Source organism: Agelaius phoeniceus, chromosome 3 (genome assembly GCF_051311805.1).
Source record: "Agelaius phoeniceus isolate bAgePho1 chromosome 3, bAgePho1.hap1, whole genome shotgun sequence".
NCBI classification, from domain to species: Eukaryota; Metazoa; Chordata; class Aves; order Passeriformes; family Icteridae; genus Agelaius; species Agelaius phoeniceus.
In genome coordinates, this window is record NC_135267.1 from 1717775 (window position 1) to 1737602 (window position 19828).

Below are 19828 nucleotides of genomic sequence, written 5' to 3' on the forward strand. Positions count from 1 at the left end.
GGAAAAGCCCCAAAAATTCCAGGAAATTCCCAGTTGGAAATGTCCCAAAATCTGGGAAATTCTTGGTTGGAAAAGCATCAAAATCTTGGAGAAATCCTGGATGGAAAAATCCCCAAATTTGGGAAATTCTCAGTTGAAAAAGCCCCAAAATTTGGGAAAAAATCCCAATTGGAAAAGCCCCAAAATCTGGGAAATTCCCAGTTGGAAAAGCCGCAAAATTTGGGAGAAATCCCAGTTGGAAAAGTGGAGAAATCTGGGAAATTCCCAGTTGGAAAAGCCCCAAAATTCCAGGAAATTTCCTGCTGAAAAAAACCCCAAAATCTGGGGAAATTCTGGGGGGGGGGGGATCCCAAATCCCAGGGTTGATCAAAATCCCAGGAACTTTGGGGTTGATCCCAAATCCCAGAGTGGATCCCAACCCCCGGCTTGGATCCCAAATCCCCCAGGGTGGATCCCAAATCCCCAAGGTCAAATCCAAATCCAGGGTGGATCCCAGATCCCCACGGTGGATCCCAAATCCCCCAGGGTCGATCCCAAATCCCAGAGCTTGATCCCATAGGTTGATCCCAAATCCCCAGGGTCAATCCCAAATCCCCCAGGTCAAGCCCAAATCCCCAGGGTCGATCCCAGAGGTCGATCCCATATCCCCCGGGTGGATCCCAAATCCCCAGGGTCGATCCCAATGGTCGATCCCAAATCCTACAGGTCGATCCTAAATCCCACAGGTTGATCCCAAATCCCCAGGGTGGATCCCAAATCCCCATGGTCGATCCCAAATGTGGATCCCAAATCCCCAATGTCGATCCCAGAGGTCGATCCCAAATCTCCAGGGTTGATCCCAACTCCCCCAGGTGGATCCCAAATCCCCCAAGGTCGATCCCAACTCCCCAAGGTGGATCCCCAAGGTCAATCCCAAATCCCAAAGGTTGATCCCAACCCCCCCAGGGTCAATCCCAGAGGTCGATCCCAAATCTCCAGGGTTGATCCCAACTCCCCCAGGTGGATCCCAAATCCCAACGGTCGATCCCAAATCCCCAGGGTGGATCCCCAAGGTCAATCCCAAATCCCAAAGGTTGATCCCAACCCCCCCAGGGTCAATCCCAAAGGTGGATCCCAAATCTCCAGGGTTGATCCCAACTCACTCCCCCGGGTGGATCCCAGATCCCAGATCCCGATCCCCACCTGGCTGAGGCCGATGTGGCCCCGCAGCGCTCGGGCTCGGGGGCTCTGGGATCCGCCCGAGTCCAGAACGGCCTCAAAGAAACCCCTGGAGAGAAACCCCAAAGGGCAGAGCCAAAAACACCAAAAACACCAAAGGTCAGAGCCAAAAAAAACCCCAAAAACACCAAATCACAGATCCCAAAAAAACCCCAAAAACACCAAATCACAGATCCCAAAAAAACCCCATAAACACCAAATCACAGAGCCCAAAAAAACCCCATAAACACCAAATCACAGATCCCAAAAAAACCCAAAAACACCAAATCACAGATCCCAAAAAAACCCCATAAACACCAAAGGTCAGAGCCCATACAAACCCCAAAAACCCCAAGGGTCAGAGCCCATACAAACCCCATAAACACCAAATCACAGATCCCATACAAACCCCATAAACACCAAATCACAGATCCCAAAAAAACCCCATAAACACCAAGGGTCAGAGCCCATACAAACCCCATAAACACCAAATCACAGATCCCATACAAACCCCATAAACCCCAAGGGTCAGAGCCAAAAACACCAAAGGTCAGACCCCAAAAAACCCCATAAAACACCAAGGGTCAGACCCCAAAAAAACCCAAAGCCCAAAGGTCAAATCCCATACAAACCCCAAATCAGATCCCAAAAAACCCCAAAGCTCAGATCCCAGAAAAACCCAAACCCCAAAGGTCAAACCCCATAAAATCCCAAACCCCAGATCCCATAAAAACCCCAGACCCCAAATCTCAGATCCCATAAAAACCCCAAAGCTCAGATCCCATCAGAAACCCCAAAGCTCAGATCCCAGAAAACCCCAGACCCCAAAGCTCAGATCCCATAAAAAGCCACAAAGGTCAGATCCCATGAAACCCCAAATCAGGTCCCATAAAAACCCCAAAGCTCAGACCCCATAAAAACTCCAAACCCCAAAGCTCAGATCCCATCAAACCCCAAATCCCAGATCCCATAAAAACCCCAAACCCCCAAGGTGAAATCCCCATAAAACCCCAAAGGTCAGACCCCATAAAAGCCAAATCAGATCCCATAAAAACCCCAAACCCCAAATCACAGATCCCAGAAAAACCCAAACCCCAAAGATCAAACCCCATAAAATCCCAAATCCCAGATCCCATAAAACCCTAAACCCCAAAGGTGAAACCCCATAAAGACCCCAAAGGTCAAATCCCATAAAACCCCAAAGCTCAAATCCCAAAAATCCCAAACCCCAAAGCTCAGATCCCATAAAAACCCCAAACCCCAAATCCCAGATCCCCAAATCCCACATCCCAAGAAGCCCCAAAGCCCAGATCCCATAAAAACCCAGATCCCAAAGCTCACATTCCCCAAAAACCCCAAAGCTCAAATCCCAAAAACCCCAAATCCCAGATCCCATAAAAACCCAAACCCCAAAGGTCAAATCCCATAAAAATTCCAAATCCCAAAGCTCAGATCCCATAAAACCCAAAGATCAAATCCCATAAAAACCCCAAAGCTCAGACCCCATAAAACCCAAACCCTAAAGCTCAAACCCCATAAAACCCAAATCACAAAGCAGAGACCCCATAAAAACCCAAATCCCAAAGCTCAGATCCCCAAAAATCCCAAACCCCAAATCCCATACAAGCCCCCAAATCCAAAACCCCAAAGCTCAGATCCCATAAAACCCCAAAGCTCAAATCCCAAAAACCTCAGATCCCATAAAACCCAAATCAGATCCCAAAAACCCCAAAGCTCAGATCCCATAAAAACCCCAAACCCCAAATCCCATAAAACTCCAATGCTCAGATCCCAAAAACCCCAAACCCCAAAGCTCAGACCCCATAAAACCCCAAAGGTCAAATCCCATAAAACCCCAAAGGTCAAACCCCCATAAAACCCCAAAGCTCAGATCCCATAAAAACCCCAAACCCCAAAGCTCAGATCCCCTTAAAAACCCCAAATCCCAAATCCCAAAGACCCCAACCCCAAAGCTCAGATCCCATAAAACCGAAATCCCAAAGTTCAAACCCCAAACTCCCAATCCCAAATCCCAAAAGCCCCAAACCCAAATCCCAAATCCCAAAAATCCCCAAAACCCCAAATCCAAAACCTCAAATCTCAAAAACCCCAAAATCCCCAAATCCCAAAAAATTCCAAATCCCAAAAACCCCAAATCCAACCCCCAAACCCCAAATTCCCAAATCTCCCAAACCCCAAATCCCAAACCCCAAAAATCCCAAAAAACCCCAAATCCCAAACCCCAAATTCCAAACCCCAAATCCCCAATCCCAAATCTCTCAAACCCCAAATCCCAAATCCCAAAAACCCCAAATCCAAATCCGCAAAATCCCAAATCCAAAACCCCAAATCTCAAAAACCCCAAAAACCCCAAATCCCAAAAAAGTCCAAATCCTAAATCCTGAAATCCCCAAATCCAAAAATCCTCAAACCCCAAATCCCAAAACCCCAAACCCCCAAATCCCAAAAAACCCCAGACCCGAAATCCCCAAATCCCAAATCCCTGATCCCAACCCCAAATCCCAAACTCCCAATCTCAAATCCCAAAAGCCCCAAATCCAAATCCCAAACCCCAAAAATCCAAAATCCCAAATCCAAACCCCCAAATCTCAAAAACCCCAAAAACCCCAAATCCCAAAAAATTCCAAATCCCAAATCCCGAAGTCCCCAAATCCAAACCCCAACCCCCAAACCCCAAATTCCCAAATCTCCCAAACCCCAAATCCCAAACCCCAAACACCCCAAAAAACCTCAGATCCCAAACCCCAAACCCCAATCCCCAACCCCCAATCCCAAATCTCTCAAACCCCAAATCCCCAAACCCCAAAAAACTCCAGACACCAAACCCCAAACCCCAAATTCCCAAATCCCAAACCCAAACCCCAAACAAAAAACCCCAAAACCTTAAATCCCCAATACCAAATCCCAAACCCCAAATCCCAAAAAAACCCAAATGCCAAAACCCCAAAGACCCAAAATCCCAAATCCCAACCCCCAAATGACCAAAAATCCCAAATCCCAAAAATCCCAAATCCCAAATCCCTGATCCTAAATCCCAGATCCCAACCCCAAACCCCAAATCCCGGATACAAAACCCAAAAATCCCAAAATCCCAATCCTCAATCCTAAACCCCCGATCCCAAATCCCAAAAACCCCAAATCCCCAAATCCCAAACTCCCCAAATCCCAAAAATCCCAGATCCCAAATCCCAAACCCCAAATCTCAAAAACCCCAAAAAACCCAAATCCCAAAAAATTCCAAATCCTAAATCCTGAAATCCCCAAATCCCAAAAACCCCAAATCCCAAACTCCCAATCCCAAATCCCAAAAGCCCCAAATCCAAATCCCAAACCCCAAAAATCCCAAACCCCAAATCCAAACCCCCAAATCTCAAAAACCCAAAAAACCCCAAATCCCAAAAAATTCCAAATCCCAAATCCTGAAATCCCCAAATCCCAAATCCCCCAAATCCCAAAAAACCTCAAATCCCCAATCCCCAACCCCCAATCCCAAATCCCAAAAATCCCAAAAACCCAAAAAACTCCAGACCCCAAATCCCAAACCCCAAATTTCCAAACCCCAAAGAAAAGAAACCAAAAACCTCAAATCCCCAATTCCAAATCCTAAACCCCAAATCCCAAAAAACCCCAAATCCCCAAACCCCAAAAACCTCCAGACCCCAAATCCCAAATTCCCAAATCCCAAATTCCCAAACCCCAAAGAAAAATACCCAAAAACCTCAAATCCCCAATACCAAATCCCAAACCCCAAATGACCAAAAATCCCAAATGCCAAAACCCCAAACCCCAAATCCCAAACCCCTGATCCCAATCCCAAATTCCAATCCCAAATCCCAAACTCCCAATCCCAAATCCCAAATCCCAAAGAAATTCCAAATCCTAAATCCTGAAATCCCCAAATCCCAAAAACCCCAGACCTCAAATGGTAAAACCCCAAACCCCAATCCCAAAAAAACCCCAAATCCCAAAAAACCCCAGACCCGAAATCCCAAATCCCAAAAGCCCCAAATCCAAATCCCAAACCCCAAAAATTCCAAATCCCAAATCCCAAACCCCAAAAACCCCAAATCCCAAAAAATTCCAAATCCCAAAAAATTCCAAATCCCAAATCCTGAAATCCCCAAATCCCAAAAACTCCAAATCCCAAAAACCCCAGACCCAAATCCCAAAACCCCAAACCCCCAAATCCCAGACCCGAAATCCCCAAATCCGAAATCCCAAATCTCTGATCCTAACCCCAAATTCCAACCCCAAATCCCAAACTCCCAATCCCAAATCCCCAAAACCCCAAATCCCAAAACCCCCAAAAATCCCAGATCCCAAATCCAAAACCCCAAATCTCAAAAACCCCAAAAACCCCAAATCCCAAAAAATTCCCAAATCCCAAATCCTGAAATCCCCAAATCCCAAAAAACCTCAAATCCCCAATCCCCAACCCCCAATCCCAAATCTCTCAAACCCCAAATCCCCAAATCCCAAAAACTCCAGACCCCAAACCCCAAATCCCAAATCCTCAATCCCAACCCGAAATCCCAAATCCCCAAATTCAAATCCCAAAAATCTTAAACATTCCTAATTCCCATAATCCCAAAAACCCCAAATCCCAAACCCCAAAAAACTCCAGACACCAAACCCCAAATTTCCAAACCCCAAATCCAAAATCCCAAAAACCCCAAATCCCAAATCCCAAACCCCAAAAGCCCCAAATCCAAATCCCAAAAACCCCCAATACCCCAAATCCAAAACCTCAAATCTCAAAAACCCCAAATCCCAAAAAATTCCAAATCCCAAATCTTGAAATCCCCAAATCCCAAAAACCCCAAATCCAAACCCCAACCCCCAAACCCCAAATTCCCAAATCTCCCAAACCCCAAAAATCCCCGAAATCCCAAAAAACCTCAAACCCCAAATCCCCAACCCCCAATCCCAAATCTCTCAAATCCCAAATCCCCAAATCCCGAAAAACTCCAGACCCCAAACCCCAAATCCCAAATCCCAAAAACCCCAAACATTCCGAATTCCCAAATTCCCAATCTCCCAAATCCCAAACCCCCAAACCCAAAAACCTCCAGACCCCAAACCCCAAACCCCAAAAAACTCCAGACCCCAAATCCCAAACCCCAAAAACCCCAAACCCCAAAAATCCCAAAATCCCCAAACTTCCTAAACTCAAACTCCACGCGGGCGGCGCCGCCAACCACAAAATTCTCGCGTTGATTCCGTGGGACTCGAGCGCCGCCGCCCCGCATTAACGCGCGGGCGGGCGCTTTCGGCCGTGCCAGGCGCGGCTTTACCAAACCGAGCCCAAACCGAACCGAACCGAACCAAACCGAGCCCAACCGAGCCGGACCTACCTGGGCAAGGCCCAGTCGCGCTCGCAGGCGTGCAGGAAGTGCTGCAGGCCCGGTTTGAGCAGAACGCCGAGGTCGAAGATCACAGCCCGAGGCGCCATGGCCGCCGCCGGAGCCGGGACTCGAACCCGCGGCCTCGAACTTTGGCCCAGTTTAGACCACGCACTCTCGAAGAAGCCGCGCCCCTCACGTCAAAGAAGCCACGCCCCTCACGTCGCCCACAGCAGTAGCCGAAGCCACGCCCCTTCAGCGAAGCCTCTCCCTTCAAACTTTTGGGGGTTTTGGGGGGGATTTTAAAGAGTTTTGGGAGATTTATTTTTTCTTATTGGGGATTTTTGGGGGGATTTATGGGTTTTAGGATTTTTTTTTATTTTGGGGGCTTTTGGGGTGATTTCTCCCCTCACGTCGCCCACAGCACTCACCGAAGCCACGGCCCCTCAGCGAAGCCTCGCCCTTCAATCTTTTGGGGGAATTTTTGGGGGGATTTTAAGGAGTTTTGGCAGATTTTTTTTTATTATTGGGGATTTTGGGGGGAGATTTTTTTGGGGATTTTTTGGATTTTAGGTTTTTTTTTATTTTGGGGGCTTTTTGGGGGATTTCTCCCCTCACGTAGCCCACAGGCCCCTCACTGAAGCCACGCCCCCTCAGCGGAGCCTCTCCCTTCAAACTTTTGGAGGAATTTTTGGGGGGATTTTAAAGAGTTTTAGGAGTTTTTCTTCTTATTATCGGGGATTTTGAGGGGAGATTTTTGGGGGATTTTTTGGGTTTTAGGGTTTTTTTTATTTTGGGGGCTTTTGGGGGGATTTCTCCCCTCACGTCGCCCACAGCACTCACCGAAGCCACGCCCCCTCAGCGAAGCCTCTCCAATCATTTGGGGGAATTTTTGGGGGCTTTTAAAGAGTTTTGGGATATATTTTTGTGGATTTTTTTAGTTTTTAGGGTTTTTCTTTATTTTGGGGGCTTTTTGGGGATTTCTCCCTTCACGTAGCCCACAGCACTCACCGAAGCCACGGCCCCTCAGCGAAGCCTCGCCCTTCAATCTTTTGGGGGAATTTTTGAGGGCATTTTAAAGAGTTTTGGGAGTTTTTCTTTTTATTATTGAGGATTTTGGGGGGAGATTTTTTGGGGGATTTTTTGGGTTTTAGTTTTTTTTTTATTTTGGGGGCTCTTTGGGGGATTTCTCCCCTCACGTAGCCCTCAGCACCCACCGAAGCCACGCCCCCTCAGCGAAGCCTCTCCCTTCAAACTTTTGGGGGAATTTTTGGGGGGATTTTAAAGGATTTTGGGACTTTTTTTTTTATTATTGGGGATTTTTGGTGGATATTTTTGGGGGGGATTTTTTGGGTTTTAGGTTTTTTTTTAATTTGGAGGCTTTTGGGGGGATTTCTCCCCTCACGTCGCCCACAGCACTCACCGAAGCCACGCCTCTAAGGGAAGCCACGCCCCCACATGGAGAAACTCGGCGAGGCCGCGCCCCTCACATAACCCACAAGAATCGCCGAAGCCACGCCCCCTAAGCAAAGCCACGCCCCTCACACAATCCGCTGTATTGACGAAGCCCCGCCCACTCATGGAAGCCACGCCTCTCGTTACTCTGGCCCCGCCCCCTTTTAGTCGGTAAAAATGGGAATTTTTTGGGAGATTTTTTTTTTAATTTTTAGGGAAATTTTGAGGGAATTTTTTTGGGGAATTTTGGGGGGAATTTTCAGGGAATTAAAAAAAAAATCGGGGAAATTTTGGGGAGATTTTTTGGGAATTTCTTTGAAATTTTGGGGCAATTTTAAAAAAATTTGGGGAATTTTTGGGGGAATTTCTTTGGAATTTTTAGGGGAATTTTATTTGATTTTTTTGAATTTTGGGGAGAATTTTAGGGGAAGTTTTTGGGAATTTTTCTGGCATCTTTTAATAATTTTCTTTTACATTTTTGGGGAAAATTTTATTTTTTTTTTAATTTTAGGAAAATTTGGGGGATTTTTGCAGGAATTTTTTGAATTTTTCGGGTTTATTTTATTTTATTTTTCTCATTTCCTCAGATTTTTTTTGAAATTGTATTGCAGTTTTTTGAGAATTCTTTGGGATATTTCAGGGGATTTTTGTGAATATTTTGGGGGCACTTTTGAAGAATTTTTTGGGAAGTTTCTGGGAATCTGGGGGAAATATTTAAATTTTTTTAAAATTTTTTCGGGGGATTTTTTAAATTTTGGGGGATTTTTGGGCAATTTTTTGGAATTTTAAGGGATTTTTTCGGGGATTTTAAAAATATTTTTGAGGGTTTTTTGGGATTTTTCCAGGATTTTTTTGGAGATTTTTTGAGGATTTTTGGGGGGATTTTTTTTTTTTTTTGGGGGATTTTTGGGCAATTTTTTGGAATTTTAAAGGGATTTTTGGGAGATTCTATTGGGAATTTTGAGGGATTTTTTCGGGGATTTTAAAATATTTTTGAGGATTTTTGGGGGGATTTTTTTGGGATTTTTAAGGGATTTTTTTTTGAGATTTTTAGGGGGATTTTTTTAGAAATCTTTTGGATCATTTTGGGGGCATCTTGGATTTTATGGGGGAATTTTGGGGCATTTTATTAGAGATTTTGTGGGAATTTTGGGGGATTTTTATGGCATATTTTTGGAGATTTTTGGGGATTTTTTGGGGATTTTTGGGCAATTTTTTGGAATTTTGGGGGGATTTTTGGAGATTTTATTGGGAATTCTGGGATTTTTTGGGAGGATTTTTTGGGGATTTTTTTGGAGATTTTGGGGGGATTTTTTGGAATTTTTTTGAGATTTTGGGGGGATTTTTTTGGAGATTTTTTAGGCAATTTTTTTAATTTTTAAGGAATTTTTTGGGATTTTTTTGAGGAATTTTTTCGGGGATTTTTTGGGGATTTTTTGGGGGATTTTTTAGAAATATTTTGAAACATTTTGGGGGCATCTTTTGGATTTTATGGTGGAAATTTTGGGGATTTTTTGAGGATTTTTGGGGATTTTTTTTTAATTTTAAAGGGATTTTTTTGAGATTTTATTGAGATTTTTTTTATTTTTTTGGGGAATTTTTTGGGATTTTTGGGGGATTTGGGGGAATTTTTAAGGGATTTTTTTGGAGATTTTTTGGGGCATTTTTTGGAAATATTTTGGATCATTTCGGGGGCATCTTTTGCATTTTAAGGGGGAATTTTTGGGCATTTTTCCCCCCAGAATTTTTTCAATATTTTTAAATTTGATTTTTCATTGGATTTTTCATTTTTGGGGAATTCTTGTGGGAATTTATTTGCAATTTTGGGGAATTTTTTTCCATTTTTTCTGGGTTTTTTGGTTGGTTTCATTTTCCAGGAATTGTTTGTGAATTTATTTTGGGATTTCCTCCCCTCCCCCTCGGCGTTAATGGCAAATCCCGAGGAATTCTTGGAATTTTTGGAATTTTCCCGACCTTTGCCCCGACCTAAAAGGAGCAAAAACCTGGAACGAAATCCAGGGCAAAACCCAAAAATAAACCTGGAAAAAACCCAAAATAAACCTGGAAAAAAAACAAAATAAAAATGGAAAAAAACCTGGAAAAAACCCAAAATAAACCTGGAAAAAAACCCCAAATAAACCTGGAAAAAAATCCCAAAATAAAAATGGAAAAACCCCAAAAAAACCTGGAAAAAAAACCAAATAAAAATGGAAAAAAACCCCAAATAAACCTGGAAAAAAACCCCAAATAAAAATGGGAAAAAACCCCAAATAAAAATGGGAAAAAAACCCAAAAAAAACTGGAAAAACCCCAAATAAACAAAAAAAAACCCCAAAAATAAAACAAAAAATTTTAAAAAGGGGCAGAAAAAAACCCCAAAAACCCCAAAATTTTCCCCAAATTTCCCCATTTTTCCTCATTCTTTCCCATTTTCCCCAAAAAATTTCTGGAATTCACCCTTTTTTCCCAATTTTCCATTTTTTCCCCTTTTTTCCCAATCATTCCCAGTTCAAAAAAACCCAAAATTTGGATTTTTTTCCCATTTTTCCCCATTTTCCCCCTGTTCTTCCTCCTTTTTTTCCCCATTTTTTCCCATTTTCCCCCATTTCCCCCCATTTTTTCCATTTTCCCATTTTCCCCCCTTTTTTCCCATTTTCCCTTTTTTTTCCCATATTTCTCCCATTTTTTCCCCATTTTTTCCCATTTTTCCCCCATTTTTCCCCATTTTTCCCCCAATTTTTTCCCTTTTTTTTTTCAGGAATTCTCTGCCAGAAGCCCCAAAATCTTTGGGATTTTCCCCCCAAACCTTTGGGATTTTTTTCCCCTTTTTCCCAAATTTCCCCCCCCCATTTTCCCTCCATTTTTTCCACTTTTATTCCAAATTTTCACCAATTTTCCTCACCCAGAAGCCTCAAAATCTCGGGAATTTTCCCCGTTTTCCCCCCTTTTTCCACCAAAAAAATTTGGGAATTTCTCCCCATTTCCCCCAAAATTTGGGAATTTTCACCCCACATTTTCCCCCTTTTTTCCCCAAAATTTTGGGATTTTTTCCCCATTTTCCTCCATTTTTCCCCCTTTCCCCCATTTTCCCCCCAAAATTCGGGATTTTTTCCCCATTTCCCCCCCTTTTTTCCCCTCAAAAATAATTTGGGAATTTTCCCCATTTTCCCCCTGGTTTTCCCCATTTTTCCCCTCCAAAATTTGGAAATTTTTCCCCATTTCCCCCCCTTTTTTCCCCTCAAAAATAATTTCGAATTTTCCCCATTCCCCCCCCCTTTTTTCCCAATTTTCCCCCCAGAATTTGGGAACTTTTTCCCCAAAATTCGGAAATTTTCCCCCATTTTTTTCCCCAAATTTCGGGAATTTCTCCCCATTTTTCCTCCCATTTTTCCCCCAAATTTTAGGAATTTTCCCCCATTTTCCCCCCAAAATTGGGATTTTTCCTCCCCTTTTTTCCCTAAAATTCGGGAATTTCTCCCCATTTTTCCCCCCAAAAATTGGGGACATTTTCCCTATTTTTTCCCCCAAATTTGGGATTTTTTTTCCCCCATTTTTCCCCAAAATTCGGGAATTTCTCTCCATTTTCCCCCCAAAATTTGGGATTTTTTTCCCCTAAAATCCGGAATTTCTCCCCATTTCTCCCCATAGTCCGGGATTTTTTCCCCATTTTTCCCCATTTTTCCCCAAATCCGGGAATTTCTCCCCATTTTCTCCCAAAATTTTGGGAATTTTCCCCCAAAAAATTTGGGAATTTTCCCCATTTTCCCATTTCCCCAAAATTCGGGAATTTCTCCCCATTTTTCCCAAAATTCGGGAATTTCCCCCCATTTTTCTCCCAAAAGAATTTGGGAATTTCTCCCCCTTTTTCCCCCATTTTTCCCCCAAATTTTGGGAATTTTTCCCCAAAATTCGGGAATTTCTCCCCATTTTCTCCCAAAATCCAGGAATTTATCCCCATTTTCCCCAAAATTCGGGAATTTCCACCCATTTTCCCCCCTGTTTTTCCTCCCCCAAAAATCCCTATTTTCCCCCCAAAAAATTCGGGAATTTCTCCCCATTTTCCCCCCATTTTCCCCCAAAAATTTGGGAATTTACCCCCCAAAAATTTGGGATTTTGTCCCCAAAATTCGGGAATTTCTCCCCATTTTTCCCGAATTTCGGGAATTTTTCCCCATTTTCCTCCCAAAATCCGGGAATTTCTCCCCATTTATTCCCAAAATTTGGGAATTTCTCCCCATTTTCCCTCCAAAATTTGGGAATTTTTCCCCCAAAATTTGGGAATTTCTCCCCATTTTCTCCCCTTTCTTGCCCCATTCTTCCCCCCAAATTTGAGAATTTTCCCTCATTTTTCCACCCCAAAAATTTGGGAATTTCTCCCCATTCCCCCCCTATTTCTCTCCCCCAAAATTTGGGAATTTTTCCCCATTTTCCTCCATTTTTCCCCCTAATCCGGGAATTTCTCCCCATTTTTCCCCATTTTTCCCAAAATCCTGGAGTTTCTCCCCATTTTTTCCCCATTTTCCCCCCAAAATTCGGGAATTTCTCCCAATTTTCCGCCCCAAAATTTGGGGATTTTTCCCCCAAAATTCAGGAATTTCTCGCCATTTTCCCCCTGGTTTTCCCCATTTTTCTCCCCCAAAAATTGGGAATTTTCCCCCCAAAATTTGGGAATTTCTTTTCCTCAAAAAATTGGAAATTTTCCCCCTTTTTTCCCCATTTTCCTCCCAAAATTTGGGAATTTCTCCCCCTTTTTTCCCCATTTTCTCCCCAAAACAAAATTCGGGAATTTCTTCCCATTTTCCCCCCAAAATCTGGGATTTTTTCCCCCAAAATTTGGGATTTTTTTTCCCTATTTTTCCCCCCAAAAATTTGGGATTTTCTCACCATTTATTCCCGAATTCCCGGATTTTCCCCCATTTTTCCCATTTTTCCCGAATTCCCGGATTTTTCCCCCATTTTCCCCTCCCCCTCCCCTCCCCTCCCCCTTTTCGCCCCTCCCCGGGAATTTCGCAATTCCCAAAATCCCAAAATCCCAAAATTCCCGGGGTTTTTTGTCCTTTCCGGGAATTCCGAGCCCGCAGCGACCTCGGAGCCGCCGGAGCCGCCCGAAAAATCCCAAAAAATCCCAAAAAAATCCCCAAAAATCCAAAAAAATCCCAAAATTCCCAAAAATTCCCAAATTCTCGCGGGCGGCAGCTGCAGCATGGTGAGAAAATTCCCGAATTTTGGGGGGAAATTCCCGAATTTTGGGGCGAAATTCCCGAATTTTGGGGGGAAATTCCCGAATTTGGGGAGAAAATGGGAAAAATTCCCCAATTTTGGGGTGGGGGAAGGGAAAATTTCGGGGTTTTTGGGGATTTTTTGGGGAATTTTGGGGAATTTTTCTGGGTTTTTTGGGGATTTTTTTCGGGGGGATTTTTTGGGAATTTTGGGGATTTTTTGGGGGAATTTTTGGGGATTTTGGGGGGAATTTGGGGGATTTTTGGGGGATTTTTGGGGGATTTTTTGAAGATTTTTGGGGAGTTTTTGGGATTTTTCTGGGATTTTTTGGGGGGGGATTTTTTGGGGAATTTTTGGGAATTTTTGGGGATTTTTGGGGATTTTTTTGGGGATTTTCGGAGGGGTTTTTTTGGGGGAATTCTGTGGAATTTTTTGAGATTTTTGGGGTTTTTTTCTGGGATTTTTGGGGGAATTTTGGGGATTTTTAGGGGGGATTTTTTTGGGGGTTTTGGGGATATTTTTGGAACTTTTTGGGGATTTTGGGGGGATTTTTTTTGAATTTTTTGGGGGAATTTTTGGGGATTTTGGTGGGATTTTTGGGGGGAATTTTTAGTTTTTTTGGGGATATTTTTGGAACTTTTGGGGGATTTGGGGGGGATTTTTTGGGGAATTTTTTGGGGATTTTTGGGAGCATTTTTGGGATATTTTGGGGGATTTTGGGGGGATTTTTGGGGGATTTTTGGAGGGGTTTTGGGGGGATTTTTTGGGATATTTTTGGGATATTTTTGGAACTTTTTGGGGATTTTGGGGGGACTTTTTGGGGATTTTTTGGGGATTTTTCGGAGGTTTTTTTGGGATTTTTTGGGGATTGGGGGGGGATTTTTGGGGGATTTTTCGGGGTTTTTTTGGGATTTTTTGGGGAATTTTTCTGGGTTTTTTGGGGATTTTTGGGATTTTTTGGGGGGGATTTTTTGGGGAATTTTGGGATTTTTTGGGGAATTTTTCTTGGGTTTTTTGGGGGATTTTTTGGGGGGATTTTTTGGGGGATTTTTTGGGGATTTTTGGGGGGATTTTTCGGGGTTTTTTTGGGATTTTTGGGGGATTTTTGGGGGATTTTTCTGGGTTTTTGGGGGGATTTTGGGGGGGGATTTTTTGGGGAATTTTTGGGGATTTTTGGGGATTTTTGGGGATTTTTTGGGGGGATTTTTCGGGGTTTTTTTTGGGATTGTTTGGGGATTTTTTTAAGATTTTTGGGGGTTTTTGTGGGGATTTTTGGGGGGTTTTTGGGGATTTTTTTGGGGATTTTTAGGGGATTTTTTGGGGATTTTTGGGGATTTTTGGGATTTTTTGGGGGGGGATTTTTTGGGGATTTTTCGGGGTTTTTTTTGGATTTTTTTGGGATTTTTGGGGGGATTTTTCTGGGTTTTTTGGGGGATTTTTGGGATTTTTTTGGAGGGGATTCTTTGGGGAATTTTTCTTGGGTTTTTTGGGGGATTTTTGGGATTTTTTGGGGGGATTTTTGGGGGGATTTTTTGGGGAATTTTGGGGGACTTTTGGGGATTTTTGGGGTTTTTTGTGGGGATTTTTCGGGGTTTTTTGGGATTTTTTTGGGATTTTTTGGGGATTTTTCGGGGTTTTTTGGGGATTTTTGGGGGGATTTTTCGGGGGTGTTTTGGGATTTTTTGGGGAATTTTTCTGGGTTTTTTGGGGGATTTTTGGGATTTTTTGGGGGGGGGGGTTTTGGGGAATTTTGGGGATTTTTTGGGGGATTTTTTGGGGATTTTGGGGGTTTTTTTCGGGATTTTTGGTTTCATTTTTGGGGCTTTTATGGAGAATTTTTGGGGGATTTTTTGGGGATTTTTGGGGGATTTTGGGGGATTTTTTTTGATTTTTTTTCTTTTAATTTTTTGGGGATTTTTTCGGGATTTTTGGTAAATTTCTGGCGAATTTTTGGGAGGGTTTGGGGAGAATTTTGGGGGGATTTTTTGGGGACTTTTAGGGAATTTTTGGGGGCATTTTTTGGGGATTTTTTTGGATTTTTCTGGAATATTTGGGGGGAATTTTTGGGGGGCATTTTTGGGATTTTTTGGGGAACTTTTTGGGGATTTTGGGGGGATTTTTTTGGGGGATTTTTTGAGGATTGTTTTGGGATTTTTGGGAGCATTTTGGGATTTTTTGGGGGATTTTTGGGAGGTTTTTTGGGATTTTGGGGGGATTTTTTAAAGATTTTTTTGGGGTTTTTTTAAGATTTTTGTGGGGATTTTTTGAAGATTTTGCGGGATTTTTGGGGGGATTTTTTGGGGATTTTTGGGGAATTTGGGGATTTTTTTGGGGAATTTTTCTTGGGTTTTTGGGGGATTTTTGGGATTTTTGGGGGGGGATTTTTTGGGATTTTTTGGGGATTTTTAGGGAATTTTTCTGGGTTTTTGGGGGGATTTTTGGGATTTTTTTGGAGGGGATTTTTGGGGAAATTTTGGGATTTTTTGGGGAATTTTTCTGGGTTTTTGGGGGGATTTTTTGATTTTTGGGGGGGGATTTTTTGGGGATTTTGTGGATTTTTGGGGGGATTTTTTGGGGATTTTTTTAAGATTTTTGGGTTTTTTGGGGGATTTTTTGGGATTTTTCGGAGGTTTTTTTGGGATTTTTGGGGGGAATTTTTGGGGGATTTTTCTGGGTTTTTGGGGATTTTTCGGGGGTTTTTTGGGATTTTTTGGGGAATTTTTCTGGGTTTTTTGGGGGATTTTTGGGATTTTTTTGGGGGGGATTTTTTGGGGAATTTTGGGGATTTTTTCGGGATTTTTGGTTTAATTTTTGGGGGTTTTATGGGGATTTTTTGGGAAATTTTTGGAATTTTTTCGGATTTTTTTCGGGATTTTTGTGATTTTTTGGGGATTTTTTTCCATATTTTTGGTGGATTTCTTGCGGATTTTTGGAAGGGTTTTGGGGGAATTTTTTGGGATTTTTTTTTGAGATTTTTGGGGGATTTGGGGGGGATTTTTTTGGATTTTTTGGGGATTTTTGGGAGGGTTTGGGGAAATGTTTCAAGGCTTTTGGGGGATTTTTGGGGATTTTTGGGGGTTTTTTTTTGGGAACTTTTGGGATTTTTCTGGGGTTTTTTTGAGATTTTTGGGGTTTTGGGGGGAGGTTTTGGGAAATTTTGGGGATTTTTTGGGATTTTTTCGGGATTTTTCTGGGGTATTTTGGGGGAATTTTTGGAATTTTTTGGGGGATATTTTTAGGAAATTTTGGAGATTTTCTGGGAATTTTGGGGGAATTTTTTGGGATTTTGGGGATTTTTTGGGAAATTTTTGGGAAATTTTTGGGATTTTTGGGGGGATTTTTTTAGGAAATTTTTTGGATTTTCTGGGATTTTTTGGGGGATTTTTTGGGGATTTTTGGGAATTTATTTCGGGGTTTTTGGGGGGTTTTTGGGGATTTTTTAAAGGAAATTTTGGAGATTTTCTGGGAATTTTTGGTGGGGATTTTTGGAGGTTTTTGGGGGGTTTTATGGGGATTTTGGGAGGATTGTTGGGGGGATTTTTTTAGGAAATTTTGGGGATTTTTGGAGGGTTTTTTTGGGGGGATTTTTTTTTTGAGATTTTTGGGGGATTTTGGGGATTTTTGGGGATTTTTTGAGGGTTTTTTGGGATTTCTTTGGGATTTTGGGGGGATTTTTTTTCTGGATTTTTCATTTAATTTTGGGGGGGATTTTTTCCGGTATTTTTGTGGATTTCTTGCAAATTTTTGGGGGATTTTTGGGAGGGTTTGCGGGAAATTTTGGGGAATTTTTTAGGCAACTCTGGGGATTTTTTCAGGATTTTTTTGGAATTTTTTTTTATTTTTTCAGTATTTTTGGGGGATTTCTTGCGAATTTTTGGGGGAATTTTTTCGAGGTTTTTAGGGGAATTTTTGGGGGATTTTTTGGGGATTTTTTCGGGATTTTTAGGGGTTTTTTTGGGGGGGTTTTATGGGGATTTTGGGGGGGATTTTTTTTTAAATTTTGGGATTTTTTCAGGATTTTTTGGGGTTTTTTTGGGGATTTTTTTTTGGGATTTTTGGTGAATTTCTCACAAATTTTTGGGGGTTTTGGGGAAATTTTGCGGGGATTTTTGGGAAATTTCTAGGATTTTAGGGGGATTTTTTTATTTTTTGAGGGGTTTTTTTGGGTTTTTTGGGGATTTTTAAAGATTTTTTTGGGGGTTTTTGGGGATTTTTTTCTCCGTATTTTTGGGGAATTTCTTGCAATTTTGGGGGGATTTTTGGGAGGGTTGTGGGGGATTTTTTGGGGAATTTCTGGGCAATTTTGGGATTTGAGAACTTTGGGGGATTTGGATTTTGGGGAAATTTGGGATTTTTGGGGATTTGGGATTTTTCCCATTTGGCATTTGGAATTTGGGTATTTGGGATTTTGGGATTTGAGAATTTGGGGGAAATTTGGGAATTTTAGGATTTGAGGATTTGAGATTTGGTAAATTTTGGGAAATTTGGAATTTTGGGGAAATTTGGGATTTTGGGATTTGGGAATTCTGGGAATTTGGGATTTTTCCCATTTGGGATTTGGGGATTTGGGATTTTTCCCATTTGGGATTTTGGGAAATTTGGGATTTTGGGGGAAATTTGGAATTTTGGGATTTGGGACGTGGGGATTTGGGAATTCTGGGCATTTGGGATTTTGGGATTTGGGGAATTTGGAATTTTGGTGGAATTTGGCATTTTGGGAAAATTTGGAATTTTGGGGATTTGGGATTTTTCCCATTTGGGATCTTGGGATTATGGAAATTTTGGAGATTTTGGATTTTTCACATTTGGGGTTTTGGGGATTTTGGGGATTTTGGGCATTTGGGATTTTTCCCATTTGGGATTTTTGGGATTTCCCCGTTTGCCATTTTGGGAATTTGGGATTTGGGAATTTGGGGGATTTGGGATTTTCCCATTTGGGATTTGGGATTTTTCCATTTGGCATTTTGGGATTTGGGAATTTTGGGGATTTGGGATTTTTCCCATTTGGAGTTTTGGGATTTGGGAATTTTGGGGATTTGGGATTTGGGGAATTTTGGGAATTTTGGGCATTTTTCCCATTTGGGATTTGGGAAATTTGGAATTGTTCCCATTTGGGATTTGGGAATTTGGGATTTTGGATTGTTCCCATTTGGGATTTTGGGGAAATTTGGGATTTGGGATTGTTCCCATTTGGGATTTGGGATTTTGGATTGTTCCCATGTGGGATTTGGGGAAATTTGGGAATTTTGGGATTTTTCCCATTTGGGATTTGGGGAAATTTGGGAAATTTGGGAATTTTGGGCTTGTTCCCATTTGGGATTTGGGATTTTGGGATTGTTCCCATTTGGGATTTGGGGAAATTTGGGATTTTTGGGAATGTTGGGCTTGGTTCCCATCGGGATCTCCCCTGTGCAGCTCCAGGGCCAATCAGGGCTGAGGTTCTGGAACTGGGCCGGGACCCACGGCTGCGAACCCGAGCTCTTCTACCGACCCCGCAGCGTGGCCCAGATCCGCCAGGTACCGGGGAAATACGGGAAAAATGGGAAAAATGGGAAAAATGGGAAAAAACAGGAAAATCGGGGATTGCAGGGGGGAAAAATGCAAAAAATTCCAGAAAAATCGGGGAAAAATGGCCAAAAATCAGGGGAAAATCGGGAAAAATCCCCCAAAAATCAGGGGAAAATCCCCCCCAAAATCGCCCAAAAATCAGGGAAAAATCCCCCCCCAAAATCAGAAAAAAATCAGGAGTTCCAATGGAAAAACATCTGGAAAAAATAGGGAAAATTCACCAAAAATTGGGGGAAAGTCCCCCCAAAAAATCAGGAAAAAATTCCCAAAACTCAGGAAAAAATCAGGAGTTCCAGGGGGAAAACTTCCAGGAAAATTGGTGAAAAATGGGGAAAATTCACAAAAAATCAGGAAAAAAATCCCCAAAAAATTGGGAAAAAAAAAAAAAAAAACAAAATGAGGAAAAAAATCCCGAAAAAATCAGGAAAAAAATCCCAAAAAATTCAGGAAAAAAATCCCCCAAAAATTGGGAAAAAGTCCCAAAAATATCGGGGAAAAATCCCCCCAAAATCAGGAAAAAAATCCTCAAAAAATCAGGAAAAAATCCGGAGTTCCAGGGGGAAAATTTCTGGGAAAATTGGGGGAAAATGGGGAAAAATACCCCAAAAAATCAGGAAAAATCCACAAAAAAATCGGGAAAAAATCCCCCAAAAATTGGGGAAAAATCGCCCAAAAATCAGGAAAAAAATCAGGAGTTCCAGGGGGGAAATTTCCCAGGAAAATGGGGGGAAATAGGGGAAAATGGGAAAATCGGGGAAAATTGGGAAAATCGGGGAAAATTGGGAAAATCGGGGAAAATTGGGAAAATCGGGGAAAATCGGGGATTCCAGGGGGAAAAATGGCAAAAAATTCCGGAAAAAACGGGGAAAAAATGCCTGAAAAATCCGGAAATAAATCCCAAATATCAGGAAAAAAATCCTCAAAAAATTGGGAAAAAATCACCAAAAAATCAGGAAAAATTAAAAAAAAATAGGAAAAAATCAGGAGTTCCAGGGGGAGAAAGTTCGGGAAAAATGGGGGGAAAT

General features: G+C 42.2%; 2 protein-coding genes across 4 annotated transcripts in view; one reads left to right on the plus strand and one right to left on the minus strand.

The window, feature by feature from the left end:
- The window catches only part of EPHX2 (epoxide hydrolase 2), a 70325-nt gene extending 63583 nt beyond the window's left edge, over positions 1 to 6742 (minus strand). For all 3 annotated transcript variants that reach the window (XR_013181711.1, XM_077176450.1, XM_077176449.1), the window contains exons 1-2: positions 6573 to 6742; positions 1183 to 1267 (exon numbers count right to left, since the gene is read on the minus strand). Coding sequence is in view for 2 of the 3 variants with exons in the window: in XM_077176450.1 (XP_077032565.1) it covers positions 1183 to 1267; positions 6573 to 6670 (183 nt within the window). In the remaining variant the exon portion in view is untranslated. The remainder of the gene's footprint in view (positions 1 to 1182; positions 1268 to 6572) is intronic.
- Positions 6743 to 18611: 11869 nt separating this feature from the next.
- LOC129134553 (L-gulonolactone oxidase-like) overlaps positions 18612 to 19828 on the plus strand; it is an 83048-nt gene continuing 81831 nt past the window's right edge. Inside the window, exon 1 of the mRNA XM_077176371.1 lies at positions 18612 to 18752. Coding sequence (XP_077032486.1) covers positions 18612 to 18752 — 141 coding nt within the window. The remainder of the gene's footprint in view (positions 18753 to 19828) is intronic.